Source organism: Kogia breviceps, chromosome 3 (assembly GCF_026419965.1).
Source record: "Kogia breviceps isolate mKogBre1 chromosome 3, mKogBre1 haplotype 1, whole genome shotgun sequence".
NCBI lineage: Eukaryota > Metazoa > Chordata > Mammalia > Artiodactyla > Physeteridae > Kogia > Kogia breviceps.
In genome coordinates, this window is record NC_081312.1 from 50,929,434 (window position 1) to 50,948,933 (window position 19,500).

General features: G+C 37.0%; 1 protein-coding gene across 6 annotated transcripts in view; it reads right to left on the reverse strand.

The window, feature by feature from the left end:
* Positions 1-2,711: 2,711 nt before the first annotated feature.
* Positions 2,712-19,500, reverse strand: part of KLHDC1 (kelch domain containing 1) — a 44,747-nt gene continuing 27,958 nt past the window's right edge. For 3 of the 6 annotated variants that reach the window (XM_067028494.1, XM_067028493.1, XM_067028491.1), the window contains 5 exons: positions 17,987-18,099; positions 16,056-16,128; positions 11,681-11,765; positions 9,979-10,031; positions 2,712-5,933 (listed from right to left, as the gene is read on the reverse strand). In XM_067028494.1, coding sequence (XP_066884595.1) covers positions 5,747-5,933; positions 9,979-10,031; positions 11,681-11,765; positions 16,056-16,128; positions 17,987-18,099 — 511 coding nt within the window. In that variant the 3' untranslated portion in view covers positions 2,712-5,746. The remainder of the gene's footprint in view (positions 5,934-9,978; positions 10,032-11,680; positions 11,766-16,055; positions 16,129-17,986; positions 18,100-19,500) is intronic. The other 3 variants (XM_067028495.1, XM_067028492.1, XM_067028496.1) reach the window with 2 other exon arrangements.

Consider the following 19,500-nt stretch of genomic DNA (forward strand, 5'->3'; position numbering starts at 1 on the left):
TCAAAAGGCTTTTCTCACTAAAATTTTCGGAGTATGTAATTTCTTCCCTAGCCACTGCCCCTGTGTTTACAACTTATCAAAATTTGCGGGGTGGGTAAAAACAGTACTGAGAAATTTATAGCAGTGAGTGCATAAATTAGAGAAGAAGAAAGATCTAAAATCAATCACCTAAGTTTACATCTTAAGAATCTAGAAAAAGAGGAACGAATTAAATCCAAAATAAGAGGAAGAAAAATAATGAAATGATGAAAAGAAAGAAACCAATGAAACTGAAAACAGGAAATCAATAGAGAAAAGCAATAAAACCAAAAGCTGGTCCTTTGAATAGATAATGAAATCAATAAACCTCTAGCCAGGCTAACTAAGAAAAAAAGAAGACACAAATTACTAATATCAGAAATGAAACAGGGGACATCACTATAGATCCCATGGACATTAAAAAGATAATAAAGAAATATTATGAAGAACTCTATGCCTATATATTTGATAAACTAGATGAAATGGTCCGATTCCTTGAAAGACACAATCTGCCAAAACTCATATAAGAAGAAATAGATAATCTGAACAGGCCTATATCTATTAAAGAAATTGAATCAATAATAGCCTTCCAAAACAGAAAGCAACAGGCCCAGATGGGTCCATGGATAAATTCTAACAAACATTTAAGGAAGAAATTATCTACAATCTCTTTGAGAAGACAGAAGCAGAGAGAATACTTCCTAACCCATTCTGAAACCAGCATTACCCTAATACCAAAACCAGACAAAGACATCACAAGAAAACAACAGACCAATATCTCTCATGAACATATATGCCAAAACCCTCAACAAAATATTAGCAAATCAAATCCAAAAATTAAAAAAGAATTATATACCACAACCAAGTGGGACTTATCCCAGGTATACAAGGCTGATTCAACATGCAAAACTCAACCAGTGTGGGACTTCCCTGTGGCGCAATGGTTGGGAATCCGCCTGCCAATGCAGGGGACACGGGTTGGAGCCCTGGTCCAGGAAGATCCCACATGTCACAGAGCAGCTAAGCCCGTGCGCCACAACTGCTGAGCCTGTGCTCTAGAGCCCACGAGCCACAACTACTGAGCCCACGTGCCCCAACTACCGAAGCTTGCATGCCTAGAGCCTGTGCTCCACAACAAGAGAAGCCACCACAATAAGAAGCCCGTGCACTGCGGCAAGGAGTGGCCCCCACTCACTGCAACTATAGAAAAGCCTATACGCAGCAGCGAAGACCCAATGCAGCCAAAAGTAAATAAATTAATTAATTTAAAAAAAAATCAACCAATGTAATCCACCGTATCAACAAGCTAAAGAAGAAAAATCACATGATTACATTAATAGATGAAGAAAAAGCATTTAACAATATCCAACACCTATTTATGATAACAAAAAAAAGCTCTCAGCAAACTAGGAATAGAGAGGAACTTCCTTAACTTGATAAGGAACATATACAAAAAAACCTACAATTAATCTTATCCTTGGGCTTCCCTGGTGGTGCAGTGGTTAAGAATCTGCCTGCCAATGCAGGGGACACAGTTCAAACCCTGGTCCAGGAAGATCCCACATGCTGCGGAGCAACTAAGCCCGTGTGTCACAACTACTGAGCCTGCGCTCTAAAGCCTGCGAGCCACAACTACTGAGCCCACGTGCCACAACTACTGAAGGCTGCACTCTGCAACAAGAGAAGCCACCACAATGAGAAGCCCACACACCGCAACTAAGAGTAACCCCCACTCACTGCAACTAGAGAAAGCCCACACGGAGCAATGAAGACACAACACAGCCAAAAATAAATAAATTTAAAAAAATATATTATCCTTAATGATGAGAAACTAGAGGCTCTCTCACTAAGATCAGGAACAAGGGAAGGATCCCCTCTCACCACAACTTTTCAACATCCTACTGGATGACCTAGCTAATGCAGTAAGACAAGAAGAGGAAACAAAAGGTTGGGAAGGAAGAAATAAAACCGCTTTTGTTCATGACAAATCATAGACACACAATTGTCTATATAGAAAATTGTAAAAAAATTACTGTGGTACATTGAGACAATGGAATATTATTCAGTGCTGAAAAGAAATGAACCATCTTTTCAAGCCATGAAAAGACATGGAGGAAACTTAAATGCATATTACTAATGAAATAAGCCAATCTGAAAAGGGTACATACTGTGTAATTCTAACTGTATAACATTATGGAAGACAAAACTATGAAGACAATAAAATATCCATGGTTGCCAGGTTTGGGGGGAGGGAGGAATGAATGGGCAGAGCACGTAGGATTTTTAGGCAGTGCAACTAGTCTGTATGATACCATAAAGCAGGGGTCCCAACCCCTGGGCCCCAGACTGGTACCAGTCCGCACAGCAGGAGGTGAGTGGCTACAGCAGGAGGTGAGTGGCTGGTGAGCGAGCGAAGCTTCATCGGCTGCCCCCCATCACTCCCCATCGCTCACATTACCGCCTGAACCATCCCCCCCACCCCCCATCTGTGGAAAAATTGTCTTCCATGAAACCAACTGGTCCCTGGTGCCACAAAGGTTGGGGACTGCTGCTATAAAGGTAGATACATGTTACTACACATTTGTCTAAACCCATAAAATGTACACCACCAAGACTGAACTTTAATGTAAACTGTGGACCTCAGACAGGTCTTAGCTCAGGCAGCTATAACAAAATACCATAGACTAGATGGCTTAAACAACAGACATTTATTTCTCACAGTTCTAGAGCCTGGGAAGTCCAAGATCAAGGTGCTGACAGACTTTGTTCTTAATGAGGGCCCTCTTCCTGCCTTGCAGACGGCTGCCTTCTCATTGCATCTTCACGTGATAGGGACAGAGAAGGAGAGCTCTGGTCTCTTCTTCTTCTTATAAGTACACTAATCCCATCATGGGGTCCCCACCCTCATGACCTCATCTAAACCTAATTACCTCCCAAAGACACCACCTCCAAAAACCATCACATTGGGGATTAGGGTTTCAACATATGGATTTTGTGGGGATACAAACATTCAGTCCATTACTTGGGTGATTTAAAAAATGTTCTTGCTGCACCCACATGCTGGACTGTTTGATAACTTCATCAAATTGGAAATTCCAATACAATCACATTAATACAATGAAAAAACAGGCACCAAAAAAAAGTGGGAATGGGGTACTATTCGTTTCTTAAAACTTTCTTTTCCTGTGGAGTGTTCTGAAATCAAAATTTTAATTTTTCAGATACTATGTACTACCCTGAAAATTATTCTATCTTAGTGAGTTTATTTCCTCTCACACATACATACTATAAATAATGTATTGGTGAAAACATCACTTTGTTCCTGGGCTGACAGTATGAAGTTCTAAAGAATATTTTTAAGCTTCTATCAAAAGGCTAATAATTTTTTAAAAGGTGCTTATGCAAAGATACGATCTGTAAAAAATGTACACTAACTTTGATATGCCATTTAATATATCATTCTAAAAATGGTAATACCTCAAAAGAATCCTTCCTGACAACTGGAAGAATATCCTGATACACATAATAAAGATGGCCAGGATTCTTTTTCCTTGAGAATCAGACTGGAAACCTATTTTGTCAACCACCTGGAAAAAAAAAAAAAAAAGTCAACCCTCTAGAGTCATCTTTCAAACAGAGAACCCCCGTAAGGGAGAGTTAAGAGATAAAGTTATGCAGCTGGTGTTGCCTTGGGTTCCTATACACTGCACAGGTCAACAACACAGAAGTAGATAGTAAACCATAAGTGCTAAGAAGTGAGGAATGAATACTGCTTGACTAGGGATCTTGAAAACTGGCTTTGCCAGCTCATAGAATTTCTACATCTCCTAATAGCAGGGAAGCCCTGCTATAAGCCAAGTTTTGGAAATTGAAGATCAGATTAGAATTCCCTGCCACTCCTACTATGGGGCTACCTCAGGACATATAACTTTCTGAAGCAGTACAATATATTAAGTCAAATAAGAAAAGTACCAGTTTTGTGTGCCATAAATAATATATAGATTTTCATTCTCCTGAAGCCTAAACGAAGAGTGTGTGTTTTGAGGGGGTTAATCTAACTTTTAGTGTTTAGGTAAACCATTTAAAAACAGAAGTGCCTCTCTAAGAGGCTAGAGAAGGCTTTCACACAACCCAGAAGCCATTTTGAAAAGTGTTCGTCCCGCTCAGTGTCGTCTATCACTGTCTAATATGTTCTGATATTTTTTCCTTGTAGAATGCCGAATACTGAAGTTCACAGTAATAAAATAATTACTTCTAAGACCCATATTACCTATGAGATTCACTTTCTAAATCTGTTATTCAGCCTGAAAATAGTAAGAAAAAATGAAAACTTACACTGAAATATTGTTTGCACAATCAATTCTTATGACTGGTTCACACTAACAAAACTAGGAAAATAGTAATTCTATATAGCTTGTATAATAAATAAAATGTAAACACAAAATATTTCAATACATAAATAGAAGCTTTACACGTCTAAAATACAGTACATATATATAAAATATATCTCTACAATGTAGTGAGATCTATAAACTACGGTAATTTCCATTATAAATTATACATGCACTTCAACACAGAAATATATTTACTCCAACATTTTAAATTTCAGAGTCAACGTGCATGGTGGTATGGCAGACAGTAATTTTATATACCAAATTCTTAGTAATTCCTTGTTATTAGTAATTCAATGGAAGGGTACAACTGTGATATGTGAACGACTTCTTAACCATGGCAAAAGTACTATTTAAAGAACATAAATATTTGTGTTCCATTTCTTTATAGGCAGTTAATACTGAAAAGAAATGGGAAGATAACATATTTTGAATATCCTGGGTCTTGAGCACCAACTCTCTAGAATGGTGTGGGCCAAAATGAGGGGTTTCTAGAAAGGCAAATTTAGGTTATCATCCCATTTCATAATTCACTGAAAGTTACTTTAGAAGTATTCCCCCAAGGCAAAATGTATCTTCAGGTATCTCTAAAGTTAATAACTATTCTGCCTCTCAATATTTCAAAGCTTGTATGACAAATCTCCACTTTAGACACTTTCAAACATGGTCTTTATATACATATAAAATGGGACAAACTAACAACTCAGAGCTAACAGAAAAACAATTGAAGACATTTATTCCCCTACTCAAAGGTGAGGAAGAATACTTTACTAGATAAGTGCTAAAAAGGTAGGAATTCAATATTTAATCCCATAGCAGTGCTTGCCTATTTTTTCATTTTGGCCAGCTGTATTAGTTATTTAAGGAGAAGTTCTTTAAATAACTGAGTCATTTAATGGGAAGCTTTATGTAATTTTAAAGTGACTTGAGAAAAATCGATTCTTTCTGAAAGTTGATATGAGGTGTTTTTATCTATCTATCTTTAGGTTGGGGAATCTCTAAAATCCTTGGGGTAATTTCTTATTCTCAAATTTGTATAATCTTTCCAGTAAAGAAGACACAGTGAGTTAAAGTCTCTTACAATTATACTTACTTTCAGAAAGTAGATTTTTTTTCTGCAACTTATAAGGAAATTAATTTACATTAATTTACAAATATAAATACAAATTAATCTGCCATTAACATCTTCTTCCTATATATCTCATGCCATACAATCAGTTTAACATAGAATTTTTGTTTCAGATTTTATCTTCTAAATAAAGCCTCCAATCTGGGGTGTAAATATACAGTCTGATTAAAATGTTTAAACATATTAAATACATAGAGTATATAACAACTTAATTGCTACTGATCCACTGATACTTATGTTCTGTTTCTTCTTTTTGGGCTCTTTGTTCTTCTCGGTGATTAACTGCAGTCCAAAATGTTATTTTTTTGAGTACTTGTTGGAGAAGTTTAGGAGGTAATAAAGATATCTGACTTTCTAAAATTATAGCGTTTTTACCAATGCAGTCAAGGCATGACCTGTAAACAAAACATAACAGAATTATTAGTTTTGAACCTGAACTTATAAAATATTTATAGGTAAGAATATAAAAAATAAAACTATAAAACTTTTACACGATTATGTACTCCCCTGGTATTGTTTGGAACATGACAAGATATATATTCTTTCCAGAGCACCACAGTAATTGTATATTTTTATAGCATGGGGACCATATCTGACCAAATCCAGGTACAATTTACCGTGCATAATGTTCTTTAAGTAAAAAAGATTCAGACTTAATTTTGAAGCAGGTTAGTCTGGAGCAGACCCCTTTTCACACATCCTTCCAGCCCAATAACAATTTACTCCTTTCTGCGAGCTGTCTTCTTCTTCCATCACCCCAAGATGCAGCACCTGGCGCCCATTTTATACCCTGTGACCCAGCCCTCCCCGTACCCCCTCCAGAAACGACTGCACTGGTCTGACAGCCACCCTGAGTCCCAGCCTCAAAGGCAGGCACATGCAGTCTGTCTTTGCTCCTCCTCTCATTTCTATACTGGTTCATCTTCCCTATCACTGCTTATCTCCCCTTCCAAACCTCTCCTTTCTGCTTTTTGGAACACCAGCTGTGTCTACAAACACCCCCGCTTCCTGTGACTTTCTGTCTTTGCTTTAAGTGCAATCTAAGAAAATCGCTTTGTGTGCAGCCTTCTGGAGAAAAGAGGACAAATTTCCCCTCAGCTCTGTTTTCACAGTCAGGAGCCAATATTAGTATGTATTCTCCTCGCCCCTCACTGCTGCTTCCAGGCTGCCATCATTTTGCCATCGGGTGTTGCCATCTATTAACCTCCTGCTCATTCTGCCCCATCGCTGAGGATTTTGGCCCTGGACTCATCACAGTCTTGTCTCTTGACTGATTTTAGCATCTGCGTGGAAAACCCTTTTTACTCTTATGACCTTACTCAGGACAGTTCCACCTCTGAAATCTTAAACTTCCATATCCTCCACTTGGACCATAAGCCTGTATCTTATTAACTCTTACACCCCCCTGTACTCCTTTGACTCTTCCCGGTTCTCCAAATAATAAGACCCCTCTGGTTGTAACTGTCTTTCCTATCCGGCCTGTCCACACGCACTTCATAGTGCATCCATGTGCACGTTCCTATCCATATGCACTTCATTCTCCTGCCAGCAATTTTCATCTCCTTCTTCACTGTCCCTCTGTTATGCCATCCTGGCTAAACTCCAACCACGGATAAACTCAACCATCTCCTTTCTGCGCTTGCAACCTGGCTTCTTAGTGCCGCTGGAGAAAACCACATTTCTGCAGACGTGGCCCACTGCATATCGATTTTGTTCCAGCTCCGCTGAGCCCTCCTGAGTGCTCGGCACTACGATGTTACACATCCCTCGGCAGCATTCCGCTCCCAGTCACCTCAGCAGCTATGTCACGTCTTCATCACCCTTCTTAAGTTCATATTCTTACCTCTCCTCCTCCTTATCAGACGACCTCACCATCAGCCAAAACCTTCTCAGTGCCCTGCCCCCAACCAAGAAATTCATATATTTTTATAGCTATACTTCCTTCTTTTGCCATTATTATTATCCCTTCCTCCAGTCAAGGGATAATTCTATTACCTGTTTGCTAAAATCGACCTCCTCAAGAGCCTACTCCATTCATTTATTCTGTTTCCAACAACTTAGTCCCCTATAGCTTCTTCCCTGAGCACAGAAACAAATATGCTCACTCCTTCCCAGGTCGTGGTGCTGGTCCCCAGAAGTCATCCTGGCTTCCCCCTTTACCTTACCAACGTCTTAGTGTTGCCAAACTCCACAGCACTTGTCAATCCAGATGTTCCGCGACCTCCTTACAGTAATCAGATGCTCCATCGTCAGTTCTCTCCTCCCTCAGTTTTTGTGCTTCCGTTATCTCCTGCTTCACCTTTAACTCTGGTCACTCTCTTGTGCCTCCTTGTCCTCTACCTTCTCTTCAAATGTTATGAGTTCTCAATGCTCAGTCGTTGGCTTCACCCCTACTCTCAAAACTCTTCCTGGGCAGAGCTAACCCATACCCATTCATACTCCAGTGATTCTTAAATCTTGATGTCTAGCCTGGACCTTGCTCCATTTATTCAGTTAGTAAGTATTTAATGGAAAGCTCTGTTGCAAGTCCCATAAGCACTTCAAGCTCACTATGCCCAAAACCAAGTTCATCATTTCTACCCCATCCCACCTGCAAACCCAATGCCTTCTCCACACTCTATCACTAATTCTTCCCTCTTCTTTCCCTTAGCATCCATTCAACTACCAAGTCCATTCAGCCTGCTAAATATCTCTACCTCCCTCCCTTCTCCAGCCCCATTGCCACTTTCTAAATCAGACCGTCACTTTGTTCCTGATAAATGCAACAGTCTCTACTAACTTTCCTAACACACCTATGCCTCCAATTTCTCATCTACGCTGTTGCCAAAGAACTTTTATAACTTATAATATGATCATCTATTCCTCTGCTCCACATTTTTCAATGCTTCCTGACCTCCTACAAGATAATGTAAACTCTTGTGCATGAGAGACACAGGTGCTAGATGACATACAGTTTCTGATTTCTTATCCAGCCTCATTTCTTACAATTCCTCACCTCATACTTATGTCCCAGGAATACTCAAGAATTCAGTTTCCAGAACACACCATGCTTATATATATATATATATATATATATATATATATATATATATATATAAAAGCATGTTAGTGCAAGATATATATATCTTGCACTAACACCTTTGCACTGCTTGTTCACAGCAAATTCTTGTCTCAGACTCTTCTTCCTCTGCAAAGACTTCCCTAACCTTTGCTATCTTAACCAAGGGCCTTCTTCTCTAGTATTCTTATGAACTTTGTACATGTTCCTCTTAAAGCAATTTTATTTTTCTATAATAGTTGTTTGAAAGCCTGCCTTCTATATTCCTAGCAATTTCAGGGAAAGGTCATGGCTTTTCATTTCACAGCACAGTGCCTTCCCACACTAGGCACCCAAATATTATATTTATTGATTCCTGCATATAAAGAACTTGTAATCTACTTAAGGAAAGTGGTTATGTCCACAACAAAAGTTAAGTAACAATACAAGGCAGGATAAATCATTCCACCAGTTATTTCTAAACTTTGCACAATGGAATTACCTTCGGTACTTTCAAAAATCCCAAAGTACAGACCGTACCCCAGACCAATCAAATCACAATCTGTGGGGCTGGAACACAGCCATCAATATTTCTTGAAGTTCCCCATGAGATTCTGATGTCCAGACAAGTTTGGAGACCACAGCAGTTACAGAAGGAGTGGCTAAGAAAGACTTCAGGAATGTCCAGTTTGAGCTATGGTTTTCAAGTGGTTTAAGCTGTGGAACGTCTAGAAGTTATAGCACACTCCTTGACACAGAGCATGTGAGCTCCTCTCTCTCTCTTCCCCTCTCTCCCTCCCTCTGTCCCATGCCTTCACCCCTGTTATCCCTGCTGCATAAAATACCCACACGTGTTCACTAGACAACTTCTTCTTCACTCAAATCACTCCTCCTGACTCTCACAGGCAGAAATAGGGGCTAGCTCCACAATCCACCCACTAAACTTTGTATATATTCCTTTTAAATTAAAAGCATATCAGCTAATACACTGTAAGTCATACCACCGATTTAATAACTTTGGGGTTAAAAACAGAAATTCTACTAAACTAAATTCATATATATGTGTGTCTATTACTAGACACACTCTGATTTCAGAAAAGTTAAAATATGAAAAAAGTCAGGCCTAGAATCAAGGAAATACAGTATGTTTAACATTCCTACATGAACTAAATTCAGTTTTACAAACAAAACAAAAATGTGACTATACTGTATATTTTAATTTTTAAAAATTACATTGGTATATGGTTCATCATTACAAATTTTATTATACTCTTAGGAAGATGTAAACTTAAATTCAAGTAATAATCTACCTGAAAAATATTGTAACGTTTCCCAAAAAGGAAGAAGAAAGAAATTATCATACATTAATAACATATATATTTTAAAGTAATGAATTTTCTTACCTGAGTAGTGAATAAGGCTGTGTTTGAAAGATCAATAAATCATTACAATGACCCTAATCAACATAATAAAGGAGTTATCAAGACTTTTGATAAAAATAAAATACATTAATAATTGAATAGTTTTATTTTATAAATGTAAAAGAAATTATGTAAAGCAGCAAATAAATCTCTATTCACACACACACACACACACACACACAAATATACACATACCTGTTAGCTACACAAACTTTAGATACATGGTTACCATTTTTTCAGTGACCAAACTTGTACCTAACCACACCCTATATAGCTGCAAATTTTAAAATCAGAAACATGTTTTCTCTTTAAGACAGTGGTTTCAAAATGAGAAAAGTAGTGGTTTTCAAGTTTTTTGGTTTTTAAGCAGAACTTTTTTCTTCCAAATGACTCATTTTAAAATCTCTTTATTCTGTCCCCCTTTTCCAGGTGACAGATTCTCTGGGAATTCCTAATTTGAAAATCACAGATCCAGAAGATTTTTTGAATAATGACTCTCTCATCTAAAAGTTAATGTGGAGGAGTCAGCAGAAAATTTTTCTAATACTTTCAAATAGGTCTTTAGAATTTCATAATTTATGATCATGATTTTAATCAGAATTCATATTTTAATGATAAACTTGGTATGCTAAATAAAGATTTCTAGTGCCAAGAAAAAGAGGACAAACCACAAAAGTTGCTTTTTAAATAAAGTTGTGGTTTTAATCTTTTATTGAAGCACTGAATTCTCAGCCAAAGAAAGTTCTAAAACTTTCACTACACGTAACATTTAAGTTGGAGGCCTCAGAACCTTAAAATAAACCAAATTCCCTGGAGAAAAGCCACCTTATCTCAGGGTTCACCACTCCATGGGAACAACTCTGGAGATAACTACGCCTGAAGAGGTGAAAGGGCACTGGGGCTCTCTGGCGGGCTCTGTCTCATTGTAGCCCATCCCTGACAGCTCAGCACCTGCCATTCCCAAGTGTCCTATGCAACCAGAGCAAGCAATCCTGAGCTCCTGGCCCATCATGTACAGAATGTAAGTGTGGCCATCTCTCTGAATTTCCCAAGGTGCAAGGAGTGGAAGAACAATACTTTCCAAATGCTACTCGTTTATTCCTTTCACTTTAGTTTTTTCAGATTTTAAAATTAGAATGCTTTAAACTCAAATGTAAAACAGGGGTGAAGCAGTGGCAAAAGGCACATAAAATAAAAAAAAATACACTTTAAACATTCTAAAGTAGTTTCCTCTTGAGGGGAGAAGCTAGCATTGATAATGTTCTAGCTACCAAGTTAGGTAGCAAATTTCACAAGTACTTATTATTATACTTAGTAGTTTACATATACTTTATATATATTCTTTTTATGCACCAAATATTGTATACAAATATTTTAATTCAATAAAATTATCAACACTCAGGACTACGGGGAGGGTCAAAGAGAAACGAAGAGTCATCCTTTAGAAGCTCTTCTTAGTAATTTGACTAATGAAGTTAATAGACCTGTTTTGATTTGTAAACCCCAAATATACTGAAACGCTTCACAAAAGCCACTCATTCTGAAGATTAATCGTACAACAGTGTAACATTTCATGCCCTTCCATATTGTTCAATGTGGGAGTATCAAAAATCTTTTTGAACATCCATTTAGTTTGAATAACACAATTACTCAGAGGAAATATTTAGAACTGAAATTTTCTTACTGTATCCAAGGAAAGTAAATCATCTTTGCTCCCACCAAATACCATTATTTCATTTTCTTTTCCCAAACAGGCTGTGTGCCATAACCTATGATTGAAAATTATGAACAGTGAAATACTATCAAGGAAGAAACTGTACGTTACATATAAACCATATAAACCAGTTTTAAATTGCACACTCTAAAATTTAATTTATTTCAAAAGGGGTATGACTGAACTTGAGCCTTTGTCATATCCTCAAAGGGGTTAGATATTAAAGATTTCTCTAGAATTATTAGATAATTAGATTCTAGGGCTCATTAAATCATATTGTTTCAATGAAAGAGAGGCTTCCCAATAACTTTCTTATTATACCCTCTGACCTTTTTCTAACCTCTTTATCTCATAGATATTATCATGAAATAAAACAATTTTAAAAAGAACTGATCAGCCTATTGCAGAAACAGCTTTCTTATGGCTATCTGCCATGGTGCTGTTCTCATCATTCTGACCTCCTTCCCTGTTCTCTGGTCCCCACCACCGGACAAATCCAATTGGTCATTCTCTTTACATTAATATTGTCACACTACTTATCACCCTGGGTACAGAACACCACACAGTGTGTTCCTTATTTCTCTGTCTCTAATCTCTTCCAGCTACTTATAGCTGATAAATAATATTCTTCAAATATGTATTATTTTTAACCATGGACATTTCCTGATCAGGAAGCATCTCTGCCACTTTTCTCAGCCTAAAATTTATGAGCAATAGCTATTTTTTTCCCATAAATTTTAACTCTTGCCTTTCCCCAAATGAACCCTCTATTTCAGCCAAGTCCATTTATTCCCTAAGAGAAAAGATTGTACCACTTTCTAGGCTTTTGTTCGTTCACCCTGCTTCTTGGGCTTAAAATGAGAAGTCTTTCTCTCAGAGCCTTAAAAACCAGCTCAAAATCCCCAGGAAGTGTTCCAAATACCACCCAAATTGGCTCTGTTACCCTCTCTGTTCAGCACCTTTCAACATTTATGTGCTTATTTTATAATCTCCTAACTCACATTTGAAGACAAATTGCTCTATATACTACTTTAATTGTTTGATGTAATTTGTCTCCTAACTCCCTAGGAAGACTATATATAAGGTCCTTAAGGTCAAAAATGGCCCCAGTGGTGTAAAGCCGACTGTGCCTATCAACTCCATGTTCAATGATATCACATTGGCCATGGTGCAAATCAGCAAATGCTACAAACAAGGGTGGTTTTTTTGGCGGGGGGGTTGTTTTTCCTGGAGAGCGGTTGTTAACTGTTTACCAGCACACCACTGGAATTTGGGTAATCTAATTTTATATTCTTAAAAACGCTTAATAGGGTGTTCTGCATCCAGCAGGTGCTCAAAAACTTCTGATTAACAAAAGCAAACACAAAATACTAGCATAATTTACTCAGTGATTCAATAAATTATTTCATAAAGAAGCAGAGCATCTAATGCTGCTTTGGAAATGGTCTGATAGCTCATATCCATCTCTAATTTCACATTATTTACCAAAAATTATATTATAGTTTTATAAAATTTAATGTTTCTGTGGGTCTGAGAAAAAAGCACACATAAATTTCTCAATTTTAGAAAATAAAAGTTTTACAGAATCATTGCTTTGACTCTGAGAGTACTTGATTACTTTTTTTTTTTTTTGGCTGCACTGTGCAGCATGTGGGATCTTAGTTCCCCGAACCCGTGCCCCCTGCATTGAGAGTGTGGAGTCTTAACCACTGGACCGCCAGGGAAGTCCCACTTTTCTTTTTTTTTTTTTTTTCCCACTTTTCTTAATAGACCAAATTGCTAAAGCATCGGATGCCCCAAACAATTACATATTATCACGTCTTTTATTACCACATAACTTATTTTTAGTACATTAATCCTTTTAATTTAATTTCCACAAATGCAAACAATGGGCTTACGCACAATTTGTTAAAATAGTTTTCTCAAACAATCATGACACATTCAAGGACAAATGCACTTGGGACCCAGAATAGGACTGAGTCATTAGAAATCTTGTTTGTGAAATACTCTGCCCAATTCTCCAACTTGTATGTTAGAACATAAATTGACACAGATCTTCAGCAACATTCAGATTATGCTGTGGGGCTGGAGATGGGGATTGGAGGAGGGACTGAGGGAAGGAGATCGAGTATAACAAATTCCCTCATAGGAAGGAATAGCTTAATTTCCAGGACAGAAAGCCATGTGTAACCTTGGAAATACTCACGGATCCAACAATGCCTAAGGCTCTATATATCAACACCTTATGGGACATCTTTTACAGACACACAAAAAATGGACCTTGCTGATAGCCACCTATATAGGCGATCAGATATGGCTACATAGATGGCTATTCACCCAAGCACAGTTTTATCTAAGATGACACCTGGAGAAGAGAGTGTTACACTGTAGGACGGTGCTTCTCAACCAGGGACAATTTTGCCCCCAGGGGGACATTTGACAATATCTAGAGATATTTCTGATTGTCACAATTCCAGGTGTGTGTTGGGGGAGGGCGGGGGGAGTGGGCACAGTACTACTGGCATCTACTGGGTAAAGGCCAGAGATGCTTCTACACATGCACAGGATACCCCTAACAACAAAGAATAATTTGGTCCAAAATGTCAATAGTACCAAAGTTAAGAAACTTTCCACAGAATTACAAGAGGAGAATTAGGCAGCTTACATTTCAAATTATAACTTGGAAAAGTTTTCACAATATATACTTAGATGTTAAGTAAATTCTTACTGTCATAAAAAATTAGTATATATACACATATATATGTTCTCCTTACACTAAACTGTATCCCACCTGTTCTCCTCCTCACCTCATACCTGAAGACAGATCTGCCTCTGTCTTATCTGCCTTAGGGAAACTCTGGCCTGGACTTCATCATCGAGGAACACTGGAAAGCCTTTCCTGCCTTGATTTTGGTGACATCTAGCTTGCAACCTGATGTTTTTTCTACAGACAGATAGTTTATGTCCTCTCACAGCTGCTCTAAACTTATTACCTAAACATTCTAATAAAGCATATGATTTACATGACACATTAGCTGAATTCAAAGAAATCTCTTTACATAGCTCAGTTCTAACTATATATTACTGATAATAGTTCTATGGCTCTGATTACTCATTAAGGATTGAAATATAAAATAGGAGCAATTGAAAATTAAACATATTCTTACTACCACTTTGGTCTATAATTAATTCATTCACACAATCAAACAACTGGAAGAGAACTAAGCTCATCTAGTCCAACTCCCTCATTTCACAGATGAAGAAATTGATGCTCAGTTTCTTTAAGTGACTTTCCCAAAGCCAAAAAGCTAAGTGGTAGCTGAGCAAGGACTAGAACACTGGGGTCCTGAATTTAATATAAAACTCTTTAAACAATATATTTCAAAAGATCCAGAATTGCTAAAACAATACATGCCACTGAATTTTTATACATGAAAATATAAGAATCACACATGTAGTTATGATAAACTCTAAATGTATTGTGCATATTAATATAAATATATACAATGATATATATATATATTTACATATAAATATTTTCAGGCCTTTTCCTCAAGTAAGTTACTTATTATTAAATGTCTGAAATGCAAATCATTAACTTATGCATTAATATATCACTGACTGACTTCACATTAATATAAATAATCTATAGTAAAAAAATTCTGAAATACATGGCATGAAAAAGAATAAAGTTACTAACCATAATGATTATAAGGTACTGAATTTGAATCTCCTATGAATATATATATCATACTATTCAGTCAAATAAGAAAAAAATACAGTACGAATGTGATTTTCTTTGCAGTCTAATAATAGTATATTTTTCTACAGTTTTTTACTCTATAATATACCACAAACAACTGTTTCCTTTTTTAAGAAATTTACATTAATGAATACATCGTACATTTAATAAAGAAAAATAATAATCTGTCATCTACTTGATCAACATGAAAGCAATTTCCTCATTAAATTCCTCTAAATCTCTTCCAAACCCAAATAACTACTACTAAAGCCAACCCCATTCTTGTCTACTTATTAAAAATATTAACATTATATCATACTTTCAATTTCTTAGCCTTTTCACATTTATCAGGCAAGATTATACATTTACATAAAAGAATAAAATTTTCAAATATACAAATATGGATAGAAACTGAATAGTTCCTTTCTACAATCAGATATAATTAGAATTATAGTTAAATTATTTGGGTAACATCACGCTTATTTGAAAGATATCCTTCCTGATGGTTTCTGGTTTTAATGGCAAACACTATAAATTCAGTGCTACATTTTAATACTTTAACATTCTTAACTATTTTACTTATTTGTCAACTTCTAGACTTACCTGGGTTTTGTTTTAGGTAAATGTGTAAGCTGTTTCCAACAATTTGTTAAGACATTATGAATCCAACCATCACCTGCAATATTATGACAGTTCAGAAATGAAGATTAGGTCTTTGGGATAAAATTTTAATTTTTTCCCCCAATTTATCATGCTACATTTATATGACTACTTTTTGTGCATGTGCATATTTTATCATAAAAATTCTCAAACGTGTACGAAAGTCAAGTGAACATGACAATGAACCTTCACATAACCCAGATTCAACAACTATTAAGATTTTACCATATGTGCTCCATTTATCTCTTTTTGTTATTCTTTTTTGTTTGTTTGTTCTTTTTGTTATTCTTATTGCTGAATTATTCTAAAACAAATCCTAGCTCTTATCATTTTCTCCAAACATATTTCAGTGAGCATCACTAAAAAAAACTGGACATTTTTTACACAGCCACCATGTTATTATCACTTAACCACAATGCCACCATCACAGTCAACAAAACTAAAAGTAATTTCTCGGTATCACCTGATACCCAGATGACCATTTCTTCAGCTGAATCTTTGAGGGAGGAAACTGACTAGACTAGGAGTTAGGACATTTAATTCTCCATAGTTCAATGATGAAAAAAAGCAAATAGGAATTTGAAACAATAGAGCTCATTAAGATATGATATTAAACAACTCCTAGTGAAATGGGTAGATTTTAGGGTTTTTTTCTTCCAGTTTTATTGAGATATAATTGACATACAATACTGTATATATTTAAGATGTATAGATGTTAGTTTTTTTGTTTTTTGGTTTTTAAAAATTTATTTATTTATTGGCTGTGTTGGGTCTTCGTTTCTGTGCAAGGGCTTTCTCTAGTTGTAGCGAGCAGGGGCCACTCTTCATTGTCGTGCACGGGCCTCTCACTGTCGCAGCCTCTCTTGTTGCGGAGCACAGGCTCCAGACGCGCAGGCTCAGTAGTTGTGGCTCATGGGCCCAGTTGCTCCGCGGCATGTGGCATCTTCCCAGACCAGGGCTCGAACCCATGTCCCCTGAATTGGCAGGCAGACTCTCAACCCCTGCGCCACCCGGGAAGTCCTAGATGTTAGTTTTTAAATTAGATTCCAAATCCTTTTTAATTAAAAACCCCACAAATTAGAGAAGTATAATAATCTACAGTAACTAACATCCCCTAGAGGAACTGCTGTTCCTCCAACTAGCATCTGACATTTCTTGGCCAGAAGACTGCCAGATACACAGTTGATGCCCAATAAATTTTTGTTGAAAAACAACTAGTTGTTTGTAGATCCTATATAAAATTATATAAATGGTTTTAATGGTATATAAAGTTTCTTAAGAAAAATGTCTCTAGCCATAGAAAACTTCTGCATTAAATTACAAGACACTTGTCAAACTAAGTGGATATTCTTGATCACTTGTCTTTCTTGGTGCCACGATTATACTAGTGAAAGAAAAACTGTATTACAAAACTCACAGCCATTGGGATGAGCAGTAACAGGAGTTAAAAAACTCTAGCTAAGCACTTTCCTTTATAGTTCTGGAACAAAAACAGAAGCAACTGTCCTTCTCACCTTGTATTTCTAGAGCTTCCTGGGAAAGGTTCCTCTTCTAATCCCCATTCTAGCCTACAGTATAAGCATCTGGATCAGAACTTAGGAAGACACAAAATCAGAAATACTATAGTTGAAAGGATCTTTAATTCCTCTAGGTTCAACCACTCTTCCTTTCCCTACACTGGGAAACAGGAGAACTTAGACAGGCAAGGGTACGGAAGGAAAGGGGCCTTCTACTTCTAATTCATGATGCAGCCACATAGTTGGGGATAAAGGTAAACCAGAAAATCAGAAAAGTAAAAATACCTTAAGTATCAAATACAATCAAGTAAAAAAACAATAAAATGTTAACTGTAGGCTAAACTTTAATGAACTTACTTAATGGAATATTGTCTGCACTTAGTCCACCAAATAGGAAAAGCGTATCATCAGCTATTGGTGTTAAAGTATGCCATGACCGATGTTTAGGGTTTTCTCCATTAATTGGAATCCTGTGGTGAGGGAAAAAAATAGAAGAATCTAGGTACTGTGTTAGTCAAAATAAAAGTTTTTTGATCATCTCAGATCTCAAAAGAAAAAATTGCCCTCCCTAGTATAAAAAATTTTGATTCTACTAATCCCACCTACAAGAATATTTTTAAAACATTCTTATTAAATTCTTGATGAATTTACACAATTTCTTTCCATTTAATGTTTATCCCACTTGGCCAGAACACAGACTGAAAATTAAAAAGTCAATTCCCAGTTATTCACAATGCATACTGAGCATCATTCCTATTGAAACCAAGCCAGACCCGGTACGGCTCCTGGGCACAAAAGCCTTTCTGTGTCCCCTTCCCTGAGTTCCAGAGGGTAGGTTCAAACAGCTGCTAATCAGGGAAGGGAGAGGATGCAGACACAAGGGAGGAGCAGTCAAGAAACAATAGTGCAGCCTTTGGGAAGGGTCCTGGTTCTGCCTCAAGGGATACACATAATATCTTTGAGCTCTTCTGTTGAACTGAAACCCCCACCAAATGCAAGATGTTAACTACATGATGAAGCATGTTTCATTCCAGAGAAGGTCACAGTTTGCCCATCACCACCTGACACCAGGTGACCTCTGGATTGAAGGAATGTGGGCCCTGCACGTACCCTGATCCTTATCAGCAACCCCGCTCGTGGACTATAAGACTCCTCACAGGCTCCCCCTGGTTGGGACACACAGTTTTGAGGGCATTAGCTTGCTGTGGCTCCCTTTGCCTGGCAAAGCAATAAAGCTATTCTTTTTTACTTCACCCAAAACTCTGTCTCCAAGATTTAATTTGGTGTCAGTGTTCAGAGGCTGGATTTGGCTTCACTGTTAGTTAATCAGTAAAACTTCCTTAGGTTTTTAACATAAATATTTTCATGTCTGTCATTTTTTACTGTTGTTTCACATTTAATTTTGTATTTTTCAGCTGACTTCCTTAAGGATATTATGGGATTTAGTTGTTGCTGTTGCTGTTTACTTTGGTCTATTTATTGTAGAATTTCCTGAAAATGCTACTCTAACTTCAAAATAAAAGTATGCGAGCCACTCCAGATCCAGGATAAACCTCTAAAGATTTCAAACAAATACTGTCATATTCTTAAAATAAAAACAGAAATAAAAACATAAGCACAGGGATTACTCTGGCCGTCTAGTGGTTAAGATCCTGCGCTTCCACTGCAGTGGGCACGGGTTTGATCCCTGGTTGGGGAACTAAGATCCCACATGCCACGTGGTGCAGCCAAACAAAACAAAACAAAATCATAAGCACAAAACTTTAACTTATTTAGGAGGTGAGATCACACCATTCTCCAACACTCCAGAATGCTCCAGAATAACATGGGCCGTTGGTAGAAGATGTAATTTATATTTTCCAAAATGGAAA